The sequence below is a fragment of the Danio rerio genome, chromosome 20, assembly GCF_049306965.1.
Source record: "Danio rerio strain Tuebingen ecotype United States chromosome 20, GRCz12tu, whole genome shotgun sequence".
Classification (NCBI taxonomy): domain Eukaryota; kingdom Metazoa; phylum Chordata; class Actinopteri; order Cypriniformes; family Danionidae; genus Danio; species Danio rerio.
In genome coordinates this window covers 6,510,001-6,534,863 of record NC_133195.1, presented here as the reverse complement: position 1 = coordinate 6,534,863, position 24,863 = coordinate 6,510,001, and the positions used below count along the sequence as shown (strand labels likewise).

At 38.8% G+C, this 24,863-nt stretch overlaps 1 protein-coding gene across 4 annotated transcripts in view; it reads left to right on the top strand.

The window, feature by feature from the left end:
- Positions 1-24,863, top strand: part of trappc8 (trafficking protein particle complex subunit 8) — a 164,717-nt gene that overhangs the window by 98,377 nt on the left and 41,477 nt on the right. For all 4 annotated transcript variants that reach the window (XM_017352638.4, XM_017352637.4, XM_017352636.4 and 1 more), the window contains 3 exons: positions 818-1,251; positions 8,932-9,109; positions 9,819-9,915. In XM_017352638.4, the coding sequence (XP_017208127.2) occupies positions 818-1,251; positions 8,932-9,109; positions 9,819-9,915 (709 nt within the window). The remainder of the gene's footprint in view (positions 1-817; positions 1,252-8,931; positions 9,110-9,818; positions 9,916-24,863) is intronic.

The following is a 24,863-nucleotide window of genomic DNA, read 5'->3' as shown; positions in this document are numbered from 1 at the left end:
TGGGCTCAATTGAAATTTGCTCTATTTTGGAGCCAGGAGCGGCCAGGACTAGCAGAATTTTGGATGAAATGCAGTTTTAGTTACTTCCGTAATGGCTTCCTGAGGGAGAGCAGGAGGTTGCCACTTGGCTAGAACCCTTGAAAATTTAAAGTTTAAGTTTTTTTAAAGTTTTTTTCTTCTATTGAATACACAAGAAGATATTTTAAAGTATTTTGTGAACCATTGATCAAACTCATATTTAAGTCTGACATCACGTCTTTAGGTCTAAACAATCAGAAGTTAGAAGTAGAAGAAAAATTTACTAATATGAACTCGCAGTGTGCTCTAACACTATTGAAAGTCATGATTGTATGCCAAATCTCAGATGTTTAGACACTGATTCATCTTTAATAGTTAGTTTAATTATTGGTGTTTGGAGATGCATCAAGTCCAGACACTAGTGTGCACCAAGATTTTATAAAATATTATTTATATAAAAATATTATTATGTCTGGTGACTCTCTCTCTGCGCAGCCTTTAACTGCAGCTCGTGCTGTAATGAACAGACGCACATAACTTCATAACTATAGCGAGTGTATTTAGATGTAACTAAATTTGTTGTTGATATCTTGGTCACACTATTTGGAGGGTCAGAACAAATTGCCTCGGGTCCTGGTTTGGCCCACAGGCCGCCAATTAAATAGCCCTGGTGTAGAACAAATTGAGTGTGAGTAATGAGATGAGAATGTCTTCATTTTTGGGTGAACTGTCTCTTTAACTAGAAATTGTCAAAACAGCAACCTAACCCTCTAATCACTTTTTAACTTTCTCCACTCAGGTGTTTTTCATCAACTTCCCCACTGGTTTATTGTGCGGTGAGATCCGCAAAGCTTGGGTGGAGTTTGTGAATGTGAGCGGCGTTCCTCTGACGGGTCTTAGAGTAGCGTCCACTCATCCAGAGTTCTTCACGTTTGGGAGCGCCACCTCAGACCTCACCCCAGTCACCCCTACAGCAGCCGAGCACTGCTCTGCATACAAGACTGTGGCCACAGCGCCATCACAGGCCTCCGTCTCACTCGTGTCTCCGGCAGCGTTCGGGGTCTCCAGCAGTGACCGGCCCATGGTGGCTGAGATCCCCCTATCCCGAGGCTTACTAGGACCAGGGGATGCCTTACAGATCCCGCTATGGCTCAGAGGACCTGACAGAGAGGGCGTTCATGAAATCAACTTCCTCTTTTACTATGAGAGTACAGAGAAGGCTGCCAAACTCAGGTACATGACATTTTACATTGTATTTAATTTTTCCTGGGATACAGTATTTTACAATTCTATTCCACTATAATTTCTGTATTTTCCTGTATTTCTTTCATATTTTTAATCTTCCTATGAAGGGTGGCAATAAACATTAAAGATCCGATCCTCCCTGTAAGCAACCCATACCGCCGAACCACCAGGGGACGCCCTTTGCTCTAAAATGTGAATCTGTTTTGTGCTTTCATTTGATTTAGGCATAAAAACACTTTGAAATAAATATAAAAATAGCAGGATTCCCTTCTTATCCATTACATGTGCCGTTGCCTCTCCTATGCAACCCTCAAAACAGTCAGTTCATGTAGTGGTGCGTTGATAAATAGATCAGGAATGCTATCAGGAAGGATATTCCAGAGTTTGGGAGCCATAAATGAGAAGGCTCGACCCCCTTTATTTGACTTAGCTGTTTGAGGTAATACGAGAAGCCCTGAGTTTTAAGATCTTAAAGAGCAGGTTGGATTATTGCAAGCAGGGCTTGATCATAAGCCACTGTCACAGCTTAATGAGCATGAGCAAATGGGTTATGCTTTCATAACCAAGTGTCGCTTTGCGATTAGTTTTCTTTCATAGGAACTTTCAGGGCTCAACACAATAAGGGTTTACCTTTTTTTTCTCTGGCTACGCCAAACTTATTATTTTCTTTTTCCAAAAATTGTAAATAGTGTGTCAAAACAAGCAAAATCCTGCTGTATACTTACACTTTTTATTCAACAAAACAGCTGACATATATATATATATATATATATATATATATATATATATATATATATATATATATATATATATATATATATATATTTGCCACGCATGTAAAACTATGCACCGTGGGTGGTCAGTTCTGGCTTAAGATCCCAGATCCCCAGTTAACTATGAATACAACAACATATTAAAGCAATATTATTGTGAAGGATGATGATTAAACTATATTAACGGGCCATGAAACCACCTCGTTTCAGCAGGTTGTTTTCACACCTCTACTTTGGAAAAAGTCAGAAAAGTGGGCGTGTCCAGCTCTGTTTAGGGGGGAGTGTCGGAGGAAGAAAAGGGGCATGGTGTGGGAGTGTCTGTTTGGGCGCACTGAGTTTCAGAGTCAAAACACACACACACAGGGGAGAAAGTGACTGTGTTTACATGGACATCTGTAGTCAAATTATTTGCCAAATTATTAAATGGTGGACTTTAACTGCAGTTTGGCTCTTTCATTCAGGAAATTCATTCATGTCCCTCGAGACAAATGAGAGATATGATTCGAGGAGCTGCTCTAAGCGTGTATTTTTCTTTCAATGTTTGATACCGCACGGCGAATGAGAGAAAAAAAAAACCCTCAGCATTTCCCGGAATCTTAGATGTACTCGGCAGGTTGCGTCAGATAGCCGCGTGTGTTATTCCGGTCACTAAATGCAGTGAAAATCCTACACGAGGTTAAAGTTTGGTTGTGGTGCTAACATGTTTACACTCAATGTGCAATAGTTAACTTAGTTCGATACGAACAAACTGAATAAACAAAGAGCACTGGTCACTCACTTACCAAATCTGTAGAGACAGGACAATCACCAGCAACTAGAGCCGCGTCTTTATTAAGAGGAGACTACAAGCGAATCCAGATCTCAGCGTTCGTAGATGAGAACAGCTCTCAGGTAAACAATAATCCTCCTTAGACACGTAAGTTGTTGTTGTCGAGCGTCGCGTACACTGTTAATCCACACGTGACTCCAGCTGAGCTCTCACAGAGAGAAAATGAAAACAAAACTTAACTGCACCAAACTATAAAAGCAACACTTCACGCTTGTTTTGCCAACACAACGTGGCGTCTCTGTCGTCTAAACACTATGACAGTAATGAATATTAATGAAGTTGCACAATAGAGCGCGCTGATTGGTTTGAACCAAGCCTTACTCATGCATTAATGCATCACACTGTAAGACGTAATAAGACACACTCTGGTACACACGTCCAGTCTGCATGCTGGAATACATGCTATTATCTCATGACCGTGACGCAGCTTAAAAAATTCGTTTCAAACCGGAAGTACGAATTTGCTTGAAATAACGCAAAAACAACCAATTTACACTTTTTAGTGAAATATAGGTGTCCTAATAGTGTTTTTAGCAGTGTGGGACACATATATGACTGTCAACAGCTCAAAAAATGTGTTTGGCAAGCAAAAGAAAGCGGGTAAAAAACATTCTGTGTGCGATAATGGAAGGATGATGGTTAATGTTAGGGCAATTAATAATCTGTTCAAAGAATGGCTAAAGCGAAAGCGACAACCACTGCTGCTGCTTGCTTACAAAGAATCTCGACCCCTTGAAGGACTGTGGGTGCACCGTGCACGAGCATAGGACTAGTTTAAACCAATGACTGTAAAAAACACACTCGCACGCATCCGATCATCTGTGCGCGCGACACTAAAGCCCTTTTCAGTGAGTGAGGAAAGCCTCTCACCGTGCGCTTGATCCTCTCATTCTTTATTTACCTGCTTTCTTTTGCTCGGCGAAAAGCTTTTTGTCAGTCGTGCTGCTTCTCGATTCTGAAATGATCACATTTTTACGCATCACGTCGAGACGTCGAGCCAGCACTGTCAACTTAAAATGAATTTCACCCAGTAGTGGGACTGGCCGTCTAACCCGCCACAACAAAAAAAACGTTTAGGTGTTTATTATAACACAGACAACATATACAGATATTTTAAACACTTTCAGTAGTGTTTTATGAAAATTCAAAGGGTTTTTTTTTAAATGATACCAATTTTTTGCATTTACACCTCTGCATGTGGATTTGGGAAGCTTATAAATTTGGGTATTCAAAATCCGGGCGAAATCTCAAAATAGCACTGGAGTTTTGACTCATCTAAGATTTAGGGCTCTGTTTTGACGGTCCATGGGCAAAGCGCAGGGCGCAAACATTTTCAGGGCGTGTCAGAATGCATTTTTACTAATACAAGGACGGAAAAATCCGCTTCGCGCTGTGGCGCATGATCTAAAAGGGTTGAGCTTATTTTCTTAATGAGTTATAGGTGTGTTTTGAGAATAAACCAATCAGAGTCTCATCTCCCATTCCCTTTAAGAGCCAGTTGCATCACGCCATAAGCGCATTTGCTATTTACATGACGTAAAGTAAGTATGAGTGGAAAAACTGAGCATTTCACTTGCAAGCAAACAGTTGAACAGAGCATCTGCATTATCTACTTTCGCTCTCACGGATAGGGAAACCTTTACGCACAGATATCAATTAGCCTATAAATAATTAATTTTGTTTGTTAAGCACAAAGTTTTGTTTCAAAACTATTTCTAAATTCAGTTCTAATTTCCAGCAAACGAATAAATGAACAATAATAACGAAGTGTGCTCAAAAACCTGAGTTATATCCTAAAACACATGCTGTGCCCCATATGGTCTAAAACCTGCAGGTGGGCAAATTTAAGCTTGTTTTTAATAAAACAAATATAAATATGGATATAATAAATAATACTGCTAATAATAATAACATTATACAACAGAAAATTGTTATGAATTAACGGAAAAAGCCTCCCGATGTTTTGTAATATTTTAATCCTTTATATTTATATCCTATATATATTATTCTTATTATATCCGATATATCCTTAATATTGTAGTTTTTTCATGTAGAAAGATATTTGCGTATTGCTTTACATTTTGTGCATATTAAGCAGTGTGTAAGCGAGGCGCAACTCTGCGCCGGAGTTTAGACCGGGTTTGTTTTGGTCTATTAAAAAACTATTATAGTTTCTCAAAAATTCAAAGCGCCAGTAGTGCGCCTCAGAACGCTTTCCTTTTTAGACCAGAACGCCTATGGGGGCACATATAAGCGCAAATGCATTTGCTATTCAAAGAGCGTGGCGCAACGCCTCAAAACCACTCTTGCGCCAAGCTGAAACTAGCAAAAAACTATTGCGTCGCGCCTTGCGCCACATTTCGCCGAGTGTATGATAGGGCCCTTAATTTCTAAAAGACAGGCAGAAAAAACTGATGTAGCAGTGTTAAGATCGGGGCGAGCACTAACATAGATTTGACTGTTATCAGTGTAGCAGTGGTACCCCAAGCCATATTTACTCAAGTGGTTGAGATCTACCAGCTATAGACTGATTTCACGCGGCCGCCATTTTCAAAAGCGAAGTCGAGGCTGCGGTGGGAAGAAAACCGGAAGTATCATTGGGAGTTACATAGGAATGTTGTGTATCTGGCTGTATATCTTATCAGGGAAGAGAAAGTGACACAAATTTATAATTTCTCTGCCTTCCAGGTAACCCGAAGGTCCGTTCTGAATAAATGGTTAATGTAAAAAGGGATATCAGAGCTCATTTTCAGCTAAGTTGCAAGGAAATGGCACTAGTTATCTAACGTTTTCTTTCCCAAACACACGTTTTAGATGCCATTTATCAAACTCAAGTAAATAAACTGATTCGTTCACTATATTAGACTTGTCATGATAGTGAATTAAAAGAAAAACCGGCAATTTCGCGCTAACATTTAAGGCATTGTTGATGGCTTTCTTAAAACAGCGCTGATTTGCCATTGTGTTCATGTGTTCAACAGAAATGATTGTGATTGGCCGAGAAGGTCATCAGTTCACCCACCGATGTATACTGAGCTCAAACACAGACGAGCCGAGCGATCTGCTTGATGACTCGACTGATCTTGACGGCTGCTTCGCGCTCCAGTCCGTGTATCTGTGTTTGCACTGGGTGAAGAGCGGTAAACTGAGCGCAAACCAAACACAGATACACGGAGACTGAAGCGCGAAGCCGTGAAGATCAGTCGTGTCAAGACATCCATGTTAGCGGGGAAATAGCCGGGTTTAAAACTTCAGTACCAGGACACTATCACAGACAACACGAGGGTGTGCTGCAGAGGACTGCTTTGTTTTATCACTCACCGGGTTACATAGACTGAAGCAGGAAAGCATCCTCACGGTGTTTAACTGGTGCCATGAGCTGAAGCCTAGGAGGACACTTAAGCGTATCACTGAGATTGTGATGTTGTTTGATGCTAAATTGCTTTTAATTGTTTAAAATAAACTTACTAAATAATATTAAAGTGATGGTTGCACCATTTTCTGCATTTTGAAATCTCGGCAAAAGCTGGAGGTTTGTAGTACACGGCATGTTACTGCAATGTTTACAGTGCTTGTCCTATACTTCCATAGATATATACACTAGATGTCGCCTGGCCTATTGTTGTCTATTGGACGGAATGCGTCAATAGCACCGCCATCTTGCTACAGGGTAGCACTCCTTTGAAATGAATGCGGGACCAATGTACAGTGGAGGACTGTGGCCATCCAAAGCCAGAGATATACACATATACACATATATCTATGATCGGGAGTTTTCCTGGATGTTAGTATGTAATTTTTTTTTTCTAATTACGAAAATTATAATTTTACATCACTTTTCTACATTGATGGATCAGTGACCGCACGGGCATTCCTGACAGAAAGCTTGTGTTTGTGTGTACAGAAGTTTACTATTCAACCTCCCTGTTAAATTTGATCTAATCATGTCCTGAAACGCACCTCCTCTCCTGCTTTCACTTCTCATACTGACGGAGGGAGCGATTCGTTTGTGAATGAATCCCCCGAACGACTCTTTCACTAACCTTAGCCGACAACAAGTTTCTGGCAGCGCAGCATCTCGTTGTCATATTTCTTTTGCATTGTTTGTTGATTTTATTCAACAAAACTAGCATAAGCCGAGTGTTTAGTGCGAGTTGGAGCTGCTTTGTCTTATGGTGAATGCAGTAAGTGACTGTTATCATCAATAACGTTACCTGATTAGCACAAAAGTTCAGAACATACAAAAACAGAAAAAAACTTAATATTACCTATGAAATGTTCTACCTTTGTGCTTTGTTTTCTTTGTTTGCTCGTTACTACACCCGTAGACAGCGCTAAAGTCCCGCATATTCACGTAATAACACTGTCTTGACTAGTGCGGTTGAATGACATTTGTCCTGGGAGCACTGTAGCAATGTGGCGGCGCTATTGACTAGGGATGTAACGGTATCAGAATTTCACGGTACGGTAATACCTCGGTATGAATGTCACGGTACGGTATTTATTGAATCATTTACAGGAAAAAACAAAACTTATGAAAATACTCCGAAAAAGTGCCAAAAGTGTCAATGACATACAAATTAGCCATCTATCTGTAAGCTTTGAAACAGGAACTTCAGTTTTAATAACAAAAAAATATTAAACCATGTAAAAAAATTAAGTTTCAATTTAGTATTGTTGAAAACTCATCACATTCAACATTTAATCACTCACTCACTTAGATAGAGATGGCTTTAAAGGAAAATTATCATATAAATATAATCTGGTAAAAGCTGGTATCTCTGGGCATTTACAATGTCCCCTGCAACAGAAAAAAACCCTCTCATTTGGGACTGAGGTTTCAGGGACAACAGAGATATGACTTGGTCCAGGTTGACAGCAGTGGGTATGGTGCATTGTCTTTCCCCCACTTGAGAGGACAAACCATGAGTAAGATAGAGGTCTCATGTCTGCATCAATCTGAATAGTGTGCTGTGTTTCTGCAGTCCCCATGACTGATTATTAGTCCTATTCCCCAACTTGCAGGCACGTGCACACACAGTGCTCAACCTGTGCAGTGCACATGCCCTTTTTAGTCTTGGATAGAAAGTTCCCTTCCAAAATGATCAAAAGTGCCCCCGCGACACGACATACCCTCCGTCCCCGCTTTACAGTACGCGCGCGACAACACAGCTGATAAGAACTCGCGCGACAACACAGCTGATAAGAACTCGCGCGACAACACAGCTGATAAGAACTCACGCGACAACACCGCTATTCAGTACGCGCGCGACAACACAGCTGATCAGAACTCGCGCGACAACACCACTATTCAGTACGCGCTCGGCGACAACACCCGCTTTAAGGTTTTCCAGCTCTTTTTGATCCCCGCTTCTAGCAGCACACTCCATTTCCGCATTACTGGATCTGTAGCAACAACAGACCGCAAGGGATGATGGTCAAGCATGGGCTGATGGGAATTGTAGTTTTCGCTACCTCCCGTTCGCTTCATTCGCCTGAGCAATTTTTTTTCAGAAGAACTATAGTTTTACCGAGTCATGCGACTACGGTAATATCGAAAAAAATTAATATTGCGGTATGACGGTATTTACAATACCGTTACATCCCTACTATTGACGCATGCTCAGGGTCCCTATGCGATATCTAGTGTAAATATCTATGCTATACTTCCGGGTTTCTTCCCACCGCAGCCTCGCTTTGGTTCTCTAAAATGGCGGCCGCGTGAAATAAGCGTATTGACTTTAAAAGTGTTTTTTTTTTTCCTTTATTTTTTGGTTCCTACTGTCGATGTCAGTGGTGACCGGAACCGGTTATGTCTTTTCTCACTGAAAAAACCCCCACAATGCACACAGTGAAAAATTCATTTTCTGTAATTTTCATTTGCTGCTCTGCAATTGTGGAGGGCTCTCTGAAGTGGCTCATAATCAAATAGCACAAATCCATTTTCATTTGAACATTTGCTGTCTGTGGTTTAAAGAGGACTAATTGGCCTGTAACAGGATTGCGAGGTTTTTCGATTGCTGCATGATTTCCAGTGACTCATCCTCATTTCTCTAAAACTTGCAGTCACCGGGTCCTTCGACACACTGCTTTCATATGTGCGAGTCGATCGCTGAGCATCAGAGCCACGGCCAGCCAGAGCAACACGCTGTACAGTAGAGAGAGAGAGAAACCAGAGGCCGGAGACGGAGAGGAGAAGAACACCAGCATGCTGGTCTTTGTGGATGTGGAGAACGTTAATACGGTGAGCTCTTCCTAATAAACTGTCACATGCTTCATCACAGTCAAGACACAGAACTGCTGTACAATTCATTTAGGCACGATGTATCACTGTACGCCACAGTCATATCACCCTGCAGCCCAAGAACGGTTACTCACTGAAGCTAAGCAGGGCTGAGCCTGGTCATTACCTGGATGGGAGACCACATGGGAAAACTAGGTTGCTGATGGAAGTGGTGTTAGCCTTAACTTATTGGGTTTTACAGTACTCAGTTGGTTTGAGTTCTCTTCATTTATTGGGTTTTACTGTGCTCAAATTGCTTCAGTTACTCAAATGGATTAAGTTCACAGTACTCATTAGGATTAGTTTTTGAACTTAAATGGTTTGTTGCAATCGGTTTCCCTTAAATGGTTTGAGTTACTTTAACTTATTGGGTTTTACAGTGCATAAATGCTACTCTTTATGTGTATTTCCTTTCACATAATACATATTTCTCAACATATTGCTGCATTGTTTTCTCTTTGATCCCCCTTCCCCCCTTTTTTTCTTTAGTTGGTCTTAAAGTCCTAAACTTACTTAATAAAACCTGCAGAAGCCCATTTTTTCCAGAGAGCACACTTTTATATTCTATAAATTGCTATATTAAATTGGCTTAGCTCATTAGACTTAGTCAGAGGCACTCATACATCAGAGATTTTTGTGGAAATTGATTTAAATCTTCTCTCTTCTTCAGAGTGAAGCAGGTGTTCGTGAGTTCCACATAGTCCAGGTGTCCAGCAGCAGTCGGCAGTGGAGGCTGCACAAGTGCATCAACCCTGTGGGAGACAGAGGTAGGACATCTCCAGTGTGCTCTGCTGACATGCTTTTCGTCTCTTAGCAGACATTTTCATTTCTCCTGGGGCTACCTGGGGTTGAGTGTCAGATGCCTGATGCTTTTTAAGAATTTCACCTAAACTTAACTATTTATTTCAAACCAGTTAGTTTGTGTTCACACTTTGGGCCCTATCATACAGCCGGCGCAATGTGGCGCAAGGCACGGCGGAATACTTGTTTGCTAGTTTCAGCTTAGCACAAAAGTCGTTTTGAGGCGTTGCGCCATGCTCTTTAAATACCAAATGCATTAGCGCTCATATGTACGTCCATAGCCGTTCTGGTCTAAAAAGGAAAGCGTTCTGAGGCGCACTGCTGGCGCGTTGCTATTTTGAGAAACTATAATAGATTTTTCATTTGACCAAAACAAACCCGGTCTAAACTAGAGTTGCGCCTCGCTTACAAGCTGCTTAATACACAAAAGATGTAGAGCAATACGGAAATATCTTAAATAAAAATTTAAATATTAAGGGTAGGCCTATATAGGATATAATAAGAATATATATAGGATATAAATATAAAGGATTAAAATATTACAAAACATATTATTTTCTAGCCTACAGAAATATGAAAAATCACTGCTTTTATGTCTTCATCTCGGGAGGCTTTTTCAGTTCATTCATAACAATTTGCTTTTGTATAATGTTATTATTATTAGCAGTATTATTTATTATATCCATATTTATATTTGTTTAATTAAAAACAAGCTTAGATTTGCCCACCTGTCAGGTTTTAGACCATATGGGGCACAGCATGTGTTTTAGGAAATAACTCAGGTTTTTGAACACACTTTGTTATTATTGATCATTTATTCGTTTGCTGGAAATTAGAACTGAATTTAGAAATAGTTTTGAAACAAATCTTTGTGCTTAACAAACGAAATGAATTATTTATAGGCTAATTGATGTCTGTGCGTACAAGGTTTCCCTATCCAAGAGCGAATGTGTAAGTAGATTGATTATCTAGCGGTAGATGCTCTATTGAACTGTTTTCTGTTAAAAAAAAAAAAAAAACTGTTTGCTTGTAAAATGCTCAGTTTTTCCACTTCCACTTACTTTACATCATGTAAATAGCAAATGCACTTATGATGCGACGCAGCTGTATGAGCTATGTTTTGAGCTTTATTCTCAAAACACACCTATAACTTATTAAGAAAATAAACTCAACCCTTTTAGACCATGCGCCACGGCGCAAAGCAGATTTTAAAGGGACTAAGCCGAAAAGAAAACGAGTGAATGAACAACACGAAATATAGGCCACAGACAGTGCAGATCTCTCATCTGTTTCTTTAATCTTTAGCAGCACATGCAGCCTCTGTCAGAAAGTAATTCCGTCATTCTGAGTTCATAATAGTCCTGAAGGTGATGATAATAGTTAAACATGGCAGTTTGTTCACGTTTGCTGAAGAAATAATGTTCTCTTTTTTTTTCCAGCTTCTCCTTTGTTTTTTCGTGCTTCCCTCTCGCGTTGGTCAGTTCCTGATAGGATCAGGTTTCAAAAGCACGTCAATAATCAAGCGCACATTATTATCATCAGCTCAATAAGTTTGTCATTTCAGTTATAGACGCACGGCGAGTGCAAGAAAGAAAACGAAACTGCTCACGCATCAGACTGGCTCGTAAAAAACTAAGGGACACAGGGTAAATCTGCTCTTCTTTTTGACTTTGTGGCTGTTCATCAAGACGACGACAAGGTTTGCTTGAGCCCGGGTCAACCATGGCTCGTTATTATATGTATATATAATTACGCTGCAATCTCTCGGCTCGTCGGCTGTGTATTTTAAACATGGCGGATCTTTTGTTTTCATTTTGGCTTGTTGCGTAAGCGAATGACAAATCTCTGTCAACCAATGGCGTTCAGCTGCGCGTCTAGCTCCGCCTTCTGGTACCCTTTCTCATGTTTAATACCCTTTAGAAAGGGTGCAGAAAAAGTGGTATGATATGGTTTGGTTCGGTACGCCTTTTGACAGTGGAAACGGCCATAAAAGCGTACCAAACCATACCGTACCGTACCACTCAGTGGAAACAGGCTATTTGAGGGATATAAACAATAACAATGGTCCTAACCTATTCCCTGTATAATATTTTGAATTTAAATAGCTTCCAATAATCCAAAATGTTGTAATCCAAAAATCTTCTGATGGCTTTTTTAATGTTAAGATATGATTAAATCGCCTTTTGTTAAAGTTGCGAAGTAGTTTGACAACAAGCAGGAAATGTTCATGAGCCAGGTAATATGACATTGCCACATTTAAAATGGTCTATAGACCTTTATCTTGGAACGCAAAATTACCCATGATGCTTTGCGTGTATGCGCAAGGAGAATGCTAAGAACTTCCGGTCAGCAGCTGATGCATGTAAACATTTGGACAGCTTTGAAATGATAGTTTTAATTTATTTTACCAGCTTTTATCATCTTTGAACTAATTATGTTGTCCATCAGCACCATCTCCTGGAAAACAGCTGCTGTGAGGCGTTTTTCCCTCGTTGTCAGACGGCATCTTCTGCCGTTTAGATAAAGCCTCGTCATCGCTAAAGTCAACAGTTTTTCTTTCTTTCAAATATATAACCAGCCCAAACAAATGTAGTTCACCAAAATGTTTGACGGACACATACGTAGCCTGTACTGTGATTTAATAACATTTACAACGTGAAAATATAGGCTAGTGTCATTTCGAAATGACAGAAAAACACAAACTGTTGTAAAAACAACACATGAAATGAAACATAAACGGCTCGCGATTAGATTTAACAGCAAATCAGCCAGCAGAGGATCAGTAACAGACTTTTATTGGTCATTTTTGTAAATTACATGAATTACATAAGTTTCATGCTAATAATACAGTTTGCTCTATAATGCAGCGAAGTTGTGCGTGTGCGCGTGTGTGTTAAAGAGCCGTTGAGCTAACAGCTGAAAGGCCAGGAACACACACACACACACACACACTGTATTTCTGACGGCAGACACGTGAACTAGGAGAACGTTTTTCTCGTATTTCTGACGCGCTTGAACCACATCTGACAGATTATAACGGCTTTAACAGACACATTTCTAAGTTGTGTCACAACTCTGTAATATATTAAAAACACCATTGAAACCCATTTTCGGAGCGCTAATTACCAGTTGTAAACGCTGTAAACGGAAGTTTTTAGCATTCTACCGGAAGACGCTGGTCGCTATGGCGCCCTCCATGCAGCAGCCATGAAAAAGGACTATATTCACTGATCTGATTAGGAATGTTTTGAAGTGTCAGAATTTTGGCCGAGTAAATGTAAATCTCTCAGATTATCAAACGTCTTACATAAGTGGAAAGACATAATGGTGATTAAATGATGACTATTGTAATTTTCTAACAGACTGACCCTATAACTAATACTGTTGTCAACATTGACATAATGTGTACATGTTGCTTTTCCTATCACCTACATGTTGGTTCATTGCATTAATGTTAATTACATTAAAGTATATAATTATTGCTATTAACTGACATTCACAATTACACTGGTTAATTCACCCTAAACTATAACACAACCTTTTCCAAAAATGTTAAATAATACCATTCATTGGAAGTATCTAATTAATGGTATTATTTACATTTTGCAGCAAACTGACCCTATAACTAATAATGTAGTCAAAGGTTTGCTACAACAAACTTGTACATGTTGCTTATACAGGGCTTGACATTAACTTTTTCGATCACCAGCCACTGTGGCTAGTAGTTTTCCAACGTTACTAGCGACTCTGTATTTTCATTAGTCACAATTTTGTTGTTGGGAATATATTTATATATGCTTAAATATGACTTTATTTAAGATTTTGTGTTATGTCCGCATGCCTCCTCATTCATTTAACTTTTTGTATATCGTGTATGAGCAAATAGGTCATGGTTTCATAGTGTTATATTTTTATTTCCTGTGACTTTTCAGAACTCAAAATAAAGGATTTACCAAATTTATCTCTGACCACACCAAACAATAATTATTTCTTAGCCACAAGTTTAAATGTTGAAACAAACTAAATATAGCTGTATGCTATACTTTTTATTTAACTAAACATTTCTTAAAAAAAAAACTAATGAAAAAAGGTAATTATTTTCATGCATCAAAAATATGCACAGTAATCTGTCCTAGCTAAAGATCTCTCAGATCACCAGTTAACTACAGATAAATGGAGAGTTAATCTCATTTTAAAGCAATGTTATTGTAAAATAAAAGATAATTAAACCATATTAACAAAAATAACTAAGCAAAAGAAAGCGGGTGAAAAACAAACTGTGTGTGGTAATGAAGGGATGATCACACACACACACACACACACACACACACACACACACACACACACACACACACACGGTTAAGGCCAATTAATAATCTGTGCAAACTAGGGATGTAACGGTATTGTAAATAACGTCATACCGCAATATAATTTTTTTTCGATATTATCAAAGTCGCATGACTCGGTAAACTATAGGTCTGCTGAGAAAATTTGCTCAGGCGAATGAAGCGAACGGGAGGTAGCGAAAACTACAATTCCCATCAGCCCAGGCGTGGCCATAATCCTTTGCGGTCTGTTGTCGCTACAGATCCAGTAATGCGGAAATGGAGTGTGCTGCTAGTAGCGGAGATGAAAAAAAGATGGAAATGATCGAACCTAAAGCGGGTGTTGTCGCCGAGCGCGTACTGAAAAGCGGTGTTGTCGCGCGAGTTCTGATCAGCTGTGTTGTCGCGCGCGTATTGTAAAGCACCGAGGGGGGGTTGAGCGCGCATACTCAAGAGCGGTGTTGTCGCGCACCTACTAAAGGGCTGGACAGAGGTTGTGTCGCATCGTGGGGGCACTTTTGATCGTTTTGGAAGGGCATTTTCTATCCAAGACTAAAAAGGGCATGTGCACTGCACATGTTGAGCCCTCTGTGTGCACGTGCCTGCAAGTTGGGGAATATGACTAATAGCAGTCATGGGGACTGCAGAAACACAGCACACTGTTCAGATTGATGCAGACATTGACTTGTTCCGCAAAGAGACCTCTATCTCACTCATGGTTTGTCCTCTCAAGTGGGGGAAAGACAATGCACAACGTTACCCACTGCTGTCAACATGGGCCAAGTCATATCTCTGTCCCAGAAACCTCTGTCCCAAATGAGAGGGTTTTTTCTGTTGCAGGGGACATTGTAAATACCCAGAGATACCAGCTTTTACCAGATTATAGTTATATGATAATTTTCCTTTAAACCTATCTCTATCTAAGTAAGTGAGTGATTAAATGTTGAATGTGATGAGTTTTCAACAATACTAAATTGAAACTTTATTTTTTTACATGGTTTAATAATTTTCTGTTATTAAAATTGAAGTTAGTGTTTCAAAGCTTACAGATAGATGGCTAATTTGTATGTCATTGACACTTTTGGCACTTTTTTGTAGTATTTTCACAAGTTTTGTTTTTCCTGTAAATGATTCAATAAATACCGTACCGTGACATTCATACCGAGGTATTACCGTACCGTGAAATTCTGATACCGTTACATCCCTAGTTCAAAGCGAAAGCAATCGGTGCTGCTTACAAAAAGACAAAATTGGAGCTCTTAAAAGCAGCAAGACTTTTTGTCTAGTCTAATTGAGAGAGAACAGATCACATTTGCCTTGCAGGCACGGTTGCTTCACGCAAGGAAACGGGAGCGCGCACGTGTTTTAAACAGTCACACGCATCGCATCAGCTGTTAGTGCGAGTAATCATTCTCTCATTAGGTATTCACCTGCTTTCTTTTGCTCACACAAACACAGTTATTTTTTCTCGATTCTAATATTACATTTGCACACATATTGGGTTATCCTTATTGTTGAACCCTGCTTTTAAGATAACCACAATTTAAAAATGATTTTCAACCAGCCAAAGTGGCTAGTGGGAATGACTGTCTAACCCGCCAAAGCTGAAATCTACCCGCATTTGGCGAGTTGGTAGGTGTTAATGTCAAGCCCTGTGCTTATTTGAGCATACATTGCATTACATTGAATAACATGAATGTACGTAATTAATGTTATTAATTAACATTCACAGTTACACTGTTAAATGTACCCACAGCCTGTTCTCTAAAACCTTCTTTTCTGAAAATCCACATAATTCTAAACCTAGCCGTACCTCAAACTCATTAGCAGGAAATGTGGACATTTTACAGAACAGCATGTGAATGCATAGGTCCTTTGGTATTTAATGTTAATGCATACTGGTTAAGGCCATCTAATATAAGGTGTGATAAAGTATTTTTTCTCTTCAATTCAACTCAGTAGGATACACAATGTATTTACACTAGTAACGGCCTTCAGTGAATGCTCATCTTTCATAAATTACATGCGTTTTTGCTCTTCCTTCCCTTGCTTTTGTCTCATCTTGAGCTGAGGATAATCATTATTTTGATCGTTCTCTGTTGTGCTTAAGTTTTTTATGGTTTCTATAGATACAGAGGCTTCATGCAGGTGCTGCATTTAACAGGTCCTGCTGGCTGTGACAAAAGTGGCGTGTGTGTGTGTGTGTCTGTCACTGTGTGTCTGATTGCGTCATGAAGATTTTTTTTTTCCTAAGGACTGGACGGATTGTCATCCATTAAATGACTAGATTAAATGTTTCATTACATGAAAATGAACTATATTTTAAATACTTTGTTTTATTATATACATTTATTCGAGGGGGATTCCCTCCCTTTTTTAAGTGTTGTACTGTAAATTGTGGAACATTTCACTCCTTGATGCTTTTTTTAAATAATTAATCATTTAAAAAATTATTAAAATAAAATTCTCTTCTTTTTCACTATATGCAGATCGGTATTTGGTGTAATTACCGGTAGTTACAACATAATTAAATTACTTAAACTAAAGTACTTTTCTGATGAACAATTAAAGGAGTTACTTTTTTAGTTAATTGTTTAGGTAATTTAATTAAGATACTTGTAATATACTTGCCTTTAATACTGTACACAAATTCAACAGTTCTTTACAAATTAATTTCAGAAAACTCGATAATAAATAATTTGCGGAATAAGTCTAATTTTTAACCAAAAAAAGACCAATTATTTTTTAACAAGACAATTACATATGCTTAAGAAATATATGAAAGAAAATTGAAAAATTTGTTCACTACAATAACCAGTTTAGGTATACAGTAACTAACAAAAGTCTTGTCGCCTATCCAAGTTTTAGGAACAACAAATAATAACTTGACTTCTAGTTGGTCAATTGAAATTAAAAGTGGCTTATATGAAAGGCAAAGGCCTCTAGATTATGCTTATTTTATCAAAAAAAAAAAAAAAAATATATATATATATATATATATATATATATATATATATATATATATTCTTGCCTTGCTTTTTAACTATTTAATTAGGACAGTTCTGACTTTGGTTAGACAAAAAACTTGTCACTGAACAGAAATAATGTCCAGTATAGAAAATAAAGTCATGGTGAAGTAGAAAAAGAATTAATATTGTTTATGACTCCCATGAGCTTGGAGGACTGCATCCATACACCTCTGCAATCAGTCATATAACTTAATAAAGTCATATGGAATGACAAAGAAAGCGTTCCTGCAGGACTCCCAGAGTCCGTCAAGATTCTTTGGATTCATCTTCAATGCCTCCTCCTACATTTTACCCCAGACATACTCAACAATGTTCATGTCTGGTGACTGGGCTGGCCAGTCCTGGAGCCCCTTGACCTTCTTTGCTTTTAGGAACTTTCATGTAGAGGCTGAAGCATGAGAAGGAGCGCTATCCTGCTATATAATTTGTCCTCTCCTGTGGTTTAAAATGTAATAGGCAGCACAAATGTCTTGATACCTCAGGCTGTTGATGTTGCATCCACTCTGCAGGTCTCGTCCACCCCCATACTGAATGTAACCCCAAACTATGGCTTTTCCTTCAACCAATCTTGACTGATTTCTGCGAGAATCTTGGGTCCATGCAGGTTCCAGTAGGTCTTCTGCAGTATTTGTGATGATTAGGATGCTGGTAAACACATGATTAATGGGAAAAATCTACCTTCTGCCACTTTTCCAAATGATCAACTAGAAGTCAAGTTATTATTTGTTGCTCTTACCACTGAGATTGACGACAAGACTTTTGTCAGATGTTGTAAAATCAGATAAGCAAAGAAAGTGTGTGTGCAAATTCACTACATTTTTTAAATAAAGAAGGTTTTTTTGTCTGACTTTTGAACATGCTAAAGAAACAACATGTTCTAGAAATTTATATCAGCAAACGGTATGCATAAAACATAGTGTCTGTATTTGAAACATTTTGTTTTTTAATACATATGTTGTTTAAAATTAATGTTCGATCATCTATGCTTTGAGATTGATGTGGTTTTTGTTTTATATATTTAGTCAAGTTATTCAATTACTTAATAAATAACTAAATTATTTTCAAACAGTAATAATTAAAAGAATATAAATACAATTGCAATGATGTCATTTGTAATTGATTACTTTTTCAACATAACTTACCCAAAACGGATGCAGATTATCATTTCTGACCATTTAAATTAATTCATTAATATTGAAGACACACGTATTCAGCAACTGAAGTATTAAAGTATTATTAGGGGCCAAGCACTGTAGGTGCGTAGGCACCTATTGGATCCGTTAGCGTTCCTATTATTAGGGGCCAAGCACCGTAGGTGCGTAGGCACCTATTGCTTTCGTTAGTGTTCTTATTATTATTATTATTATTAAAAATGGACTTGAGGCGATATCTCTGTAACGCATTCACCGATTCACACCAAACTTGGTGTGTGTTATGACAACTAGGGTCTAAGGTTAATTGCGGAGTTTCGGTGCACTGCCCCCTAGTGGTCCGGAGATACTAAAAACTTGCTTTTTGGCTTATAACGTCTCAACCTTTCGTCCGAAACTCATGAAACTGGTCTCATTACATCCGGCAGAGCATGCCGAGTCGAATGATGTCTGATTTTCACAGGTCAGCCATTTTGGGCGTCGCCCATATCGATTTTTGGCCAAAAATGCTATATTTTACCAACACATTCAGATATCATTACAAAACATGGTATGCATCTTCAACCCCATGCCCTGAAAGTACTCAAAAACGTCTGGAGCAGCGCCACCTTATGGCCAACAGTGCTTGGCCCCTTAATTGCTGCTTGCAGCTATATTTACTAATTACTATTGCAAGGAAAAAAGGTCATTTTTGTTACATCTTGTTTTATGGTAATTAAATTTTCCAAGAATGAATCTCCCACAGGTAAATCGTCATATTACGCATCAACATGACATCTATACACAATTGAACATCACATCTATAGTCACTTCCAAGCATACAGCCTAGTTTAAAGAGCGATCTGCCTACTTCAATCCATGCGTACTGCCAGCACTGCTAATAATAATGGAGAGGAAGTTGATAGGATGCCAGCAGGGGCAAACAGAGTATCAAAAGGAGCTGGGAGTGGGAACAGACACGATGATACAATCCATGACCGGCAGCCCTTAAATGGCCTATTGAAAGTGGGTCACATTGCATTTGTGTCGAGTCATCGGGACGCGTCAGCTGATACCCTAAGAGCGAGAAACATGTGCTCTAAACCCCCCCGCAGAGAGTGATGCAGCAGCTCTCAAATACCGAAATTAGGTCACTTTCAAATAGTGCTGAGTGTGTGAAACATACAGGCGCAAGCATTTCGGTGGCTTACTAAATTGTAAATTGAATCCCATTGCATGCATTCAATAGGTAGTGTCAGCTGTAGATAGGTAAATAATACATCTAATAATGTGAATATATGTGGATAATAGTTATGGCTTCAAAGCAATGAGTGCAACACAACAAGACTAAATCGATGTTAAGTGTGTGATTGTGCACAGCAGCTTCTATGTTTGTGCTGCATAGCCTTTGGGATGCTCTCTAAATTGGTGATTTTAATTAATTCACTGGTTTTAAGGGGAACAGAAAGACTTTAATTTGAGGAGGTGATCGAGGAGGGACCTACAGCTACAAACAAATGAAGAATGCTGCCTTGATGGTGTTGGAATATTTCTGTGATTGAAGAGAATATGGCTTTAAGATGCGAAAGTATATGGAGCTTGAATTACTAGGAGCTAATTTGAAAGTCGGTTTATTCCAACGGCTGCTTAGTCTTGTTTACTTTGCACTGAAATGAGAAGTTGCGTTACCATTTACTCACCTTTGTATTATTTAAAGGGTTAGTTCATCCAAAAATGAAAATTCTGTTTATTTCTTACCCTCATGTTGTTCCTAACCACTGAGACCTTTGTTTGTCTTCAGAACACCAATTAAGAATTTTTTTTTTTTTGATGAAATCTGAGAGCTTCCTTCAAAAACATCTTCAAAACGTATGCCTTCAGTTTTTTTTCAGTCTGAATATTATCAAGCTACAAACTTAGTTTTGTGCACATATGAAACAAAAATAATGAGTCAACAGTTTCTTATCCTTAGGCTGCATTTACACTGCAGATCTTGATGGTCAATTCCGATTTTGTGACTGTATGTAATTTTTTTTGATGACCTGCTTACATCATATTTTAAAAGTGACTCGTATCCGATCATCTGCATTTACACAGCACTCAGCAAAGGCGCGATAACCAGGAAAAAAAGAGCAGGCGCTGACTAACAGCTGATAATTAAAGAGTGCTCTTTTCTCTATTCCTGTATGTAATCTGTTCGCAGCTTTTGACAAGCTGTTTATTCTCATTTGTCCAGCCTCTTTTGATAAATAGGTTTTTTTTTTACTTTTAGGCATCTTAATGTAATGTCCATGGCGTGATTTATTATATTAGTTTATATTGGTTACATGGCGGACATTATGCTCTCGTTAACACGCTTTAATACCTGTGCAATATGACAATATAAAAGCTGTTTAAGTCCTCATGTATGAGATTTAGGGCTCTATTTTGACTGTCCATGCACAGAGCGCAAAACACAGGGCGCAAACACTTTCAGGACGTGTCAGAACGCATTTTTGCTAATTTACGGTTGGGAAAATGCTTGTTGCGCCAAGGCGCAAGGTTGAGTTTATTTTCTTAATGAGTTATAGGTGTGTTTTGAGAATAAACCAATTAGAGTCTCATCTCCCATTCCCTTTAAGAGCCAGCTGCGTCGCGCCACGAGCGCATTCGCTATTTACAGGACGCAAAGTAAGTCTAAGTGGAAAAAATGAGCATTTCACAAGCAAACAGTTAACAGTTTTTTAACAGAAAACTGTTAAACAGAGCATTTACTGCGTGAGAATGAGAGATTATGGAACTACTTTCACATTCGCTCTTGGATAGGGAAACCTTTACGCAAAGACATCAATTAGTCTATAAATAATTAATTTCGTTTGTTAAGCGCAAATATTTGTTTCAAAACTATTTCTAAATTCAATTCTAATTTCCAGCAAACGAATAAATGAACAATAATGACCAAGTGTGGTCAAAATACTGAGTTATTTCCAAATACACCTGCTATGCCCCATATGGTCTAAAACCTGACAGGTGGGCAAATCTAAGCTTGTTTTTAATAAAACAAATATAAATATGGATATAATAAATAATACTGCTAATAATAACAACATTATACAAAAGCAAATTGTCATGAATGAACTGAAAAAGCCTCCTGAGATGAAGACATAAAGCAGTGATTTTTCATATTTATGTAGGCTAGAAAACAATATGTTTTGTAATATTTTAATTCTTTATATTTATATCCTATATCTATTCTTATTATATCCTATATATATCCTTTATTTAAATTTTTTCATATGTAAAGATATTTGCCTATTGCTCTCTTGTGTGTATTAAGCAGTGTGTAAGCGAGGCGCAACTTTGCGCTGGAGTTTAGACCAGGTTTGTTTTGGTCTAATGAAAAATCTATTATAGTTTCTCAAAATAGCGACGCGCCAGCGGTCCGCCTCAGAACGCCTTCCTTTTTAGACCAGAACGCCTATGGACACAAAAATGAGCGCTAATGCATTTGCTATTTAAACAGCGTAGCGCAACGCCTCAAAACGACTCTTGCGCCAAACTGAAACTACCAAAAGACTTTTGCGCTGCGTCTTGCGCCACACTGCGCCGGGTGTATGATAGGGCCCTTAAGGTTTGGGACTCTGCTGAAGTCTGTTCTGAAATGAAAGAATTAGATTTGACATCATCAATTTCTATGGTTTTTAATGATGCGTGACTCGCATTGACAGGTGCACCTACATGGGCCATACGTATATATATATATATATATATATATATATATATATATATATATATATATATATATATATATATATATATATATATATATATATATATATATGCGTGTCTGTGTGATGTATATAAAATTTGGCCCGCGACAACGTTTTTTTTTTTTGTCTGGCCCTCGGCCCAAAAAGTTTGGACACCCCTGCTCTAAACTATGCACAGTAATCTGTCCTGGCTAAAAGTCCCAGATCACCAGTGAAATAAACATAAATGGGGAGTTATCTCCCATTAAAGCTATGTTATTGTAAAAAAAAATGATAATTAAACCATATTAACAAAAATAACTGTACGCAAAAGAAAGCAGGTGAAACATACCGTGCACACAGTTAATGTTAGGACTGTTAATAATCTCTTTTAAAAATAATTCAAATGAAAGCAGTGACCGCTGCTGCTTATAAAAGAATATGTGTATTTTTTTTTTTTATTCTTAAGCTCTTGAAAGCAGCAGGTCTGTGGATGCACTATCGTCGCTCTTTGTCCAGTCTATTTCAAAGGGAGCCAATCACACATGCTGCGCTTCTTCTAGGCACGGTAGCTTTGTGCAAGTAAACGGGAGCGTGCGCGCACTTTTTAACAGTCGCCTGCATCTCATTAGCTGTTAGCGTGAGTGATCATGCTCTTATTTTGTATTCACCATTCTTTTGATTGCGCGAACACAGTTGTTTTTGGCAGTCGTGCTGCTTCTCCATTCTAATATCACATTTCCACGAATATTGGGCCTTTTTTATTGTCGAACCCTGCTTTTAAGAAAGCTACAATTGAAAAACGATTTCCAACCTGCCAAAGTGGCTAGTGGAGGTGTCTGTCTAACCCGCCAGAGCCTAATCTTACCTGCATTTGGCGGGTTGGCGGGTGTTAATGTAAAGCCCTGCATATAACTCATATTCTCTCTCATCTGCTGTTTTTCCATGTTGCATTTATTTCATTATTAAGTGGAAATCTTTCAGCATATATTACCATTTATTTATCTAAACGCCTCTCTCAGGGTGCTTTCACACCTGTGAATCGATTCAGTTGTTCCAAAACAGAGATTACAATTGTTACATTGTTGCTCTTTGCTCTTGGAGCGGTTCGCTTTCACACTGCAAAGTTTCTAATCGGACCAAAAGAGCTAAAACAAGTCACGTGCGAGTAAACTCTCTTCACATTGGTCAGTGTCAGGGTTTATTTTGCAGCGTCCCGCTCAGCTGTCAGGAGAGGTGGTGGTTTGGTGGTGATTGACAGGGTGCGCGTGCGACGTGTCTGAGGAGAGATGCGGTGGGGAGGGGTGAGAAGGGTGCGCGACGATGCCTATTTGAGGACCTGGAGGGAGACACGAGACTACAGGGAGATCATTACTCGTTTGCGGGCATCCGGAGACTCGCGAAACTTCCCGCCCTACTCATAATTCTCTCTTTATATAGCCGTAAGCCTATTACATATCCATAAAACACTGTGATATAACCGCGCTCGGATCGGATTGCTTTCTCACTACAATCAAACCGCTCCAGGGTTCGTTTCAATCGAGCCGAGACCACCTCATTCAAGCGATCTCGGAGCGATTACTTTGGCGCGGAATAGAGCGCGATTGCCCTGTTCACATATGACAAATGAACCGCGCTAACTGGGCAAACGAGACACGTTCCGAAACAAAAGTGTAGGTGTGAAAGCACCCTCAGAGTTGTGTGTGGGATCAGGATGTTCATATACTGTATACAGTATATCTCCGTTCAACTATTACACACAGCTAATTACTGTGAGTTGAGAAATTAAGAGTTAGAGTTCAAAAATAATTTCAACCTTTTTTTTCTAACACAATTTTGTGTTATGGAATACTCCCTGCTGTGTTGTATTTTTTAGTTCAAGTTCCTGAACACCAGCAACTGGAGTTAAATTTTTAGAAAGTTTATTATAACACAACCCTGCTGAGCAGCACAAAAGAACTGGAGTTATGTTCTTCGTTGTGTGTGCATTGTTATACAATTCTAAAAGCTTTTTCAAAATGTTGTATATTTTGTGACAGAAACGTGTTTTGCTGTAGGTGTTTTGTTTTGTACTGTGACACTGCTTGTGGCGAACTTAGAATTTAACAAAAGTTAGCTTTTCTTGATCAGATGAAGAAACCTGCTGCTCACTTTTCAAATAGGCTAACACTACACACGAGGTAACGTTAATATTTTTTTGTTTTAGTTGGCATTGGCTGCCAACATGTATTAAAGGGCCATGACACCCCCCACTTTCTGTTAAAGTCTACTTCAGAATTTTTTCAAAAGATGCATGATTAATAGGAGTGGAGCTCCGCAAGCATAGGGCAGGAGTGGGCGTGGCCAGCAGGGGAGAACGTGAGCGAACAACTGTTGATGTCAGTTAGCTCACAAATTGAGACAAACCGTGAGGAGATGCATGAGTTTATAGTTCACAACGTTAAAATGCAAAGAAATAAACTGTAATTTCATGACCTGCAACATTTGTTATTCGTAATTTCATATACAGACAACCACAATTTATATCATTATAAAGATAATCGTATTCATATAAACACTATAAAGGAGGACTTCTCTCTCAATCCCTGGGTCTGAATCATAGATCTAAATGCAGACTCAGTGCAGCAGGTCTCCTGACCTGTCTATTTTAACCATTAGTCCTGCTGGTAATCTGGAGGATTTAGGCAGACACATCAGCATGG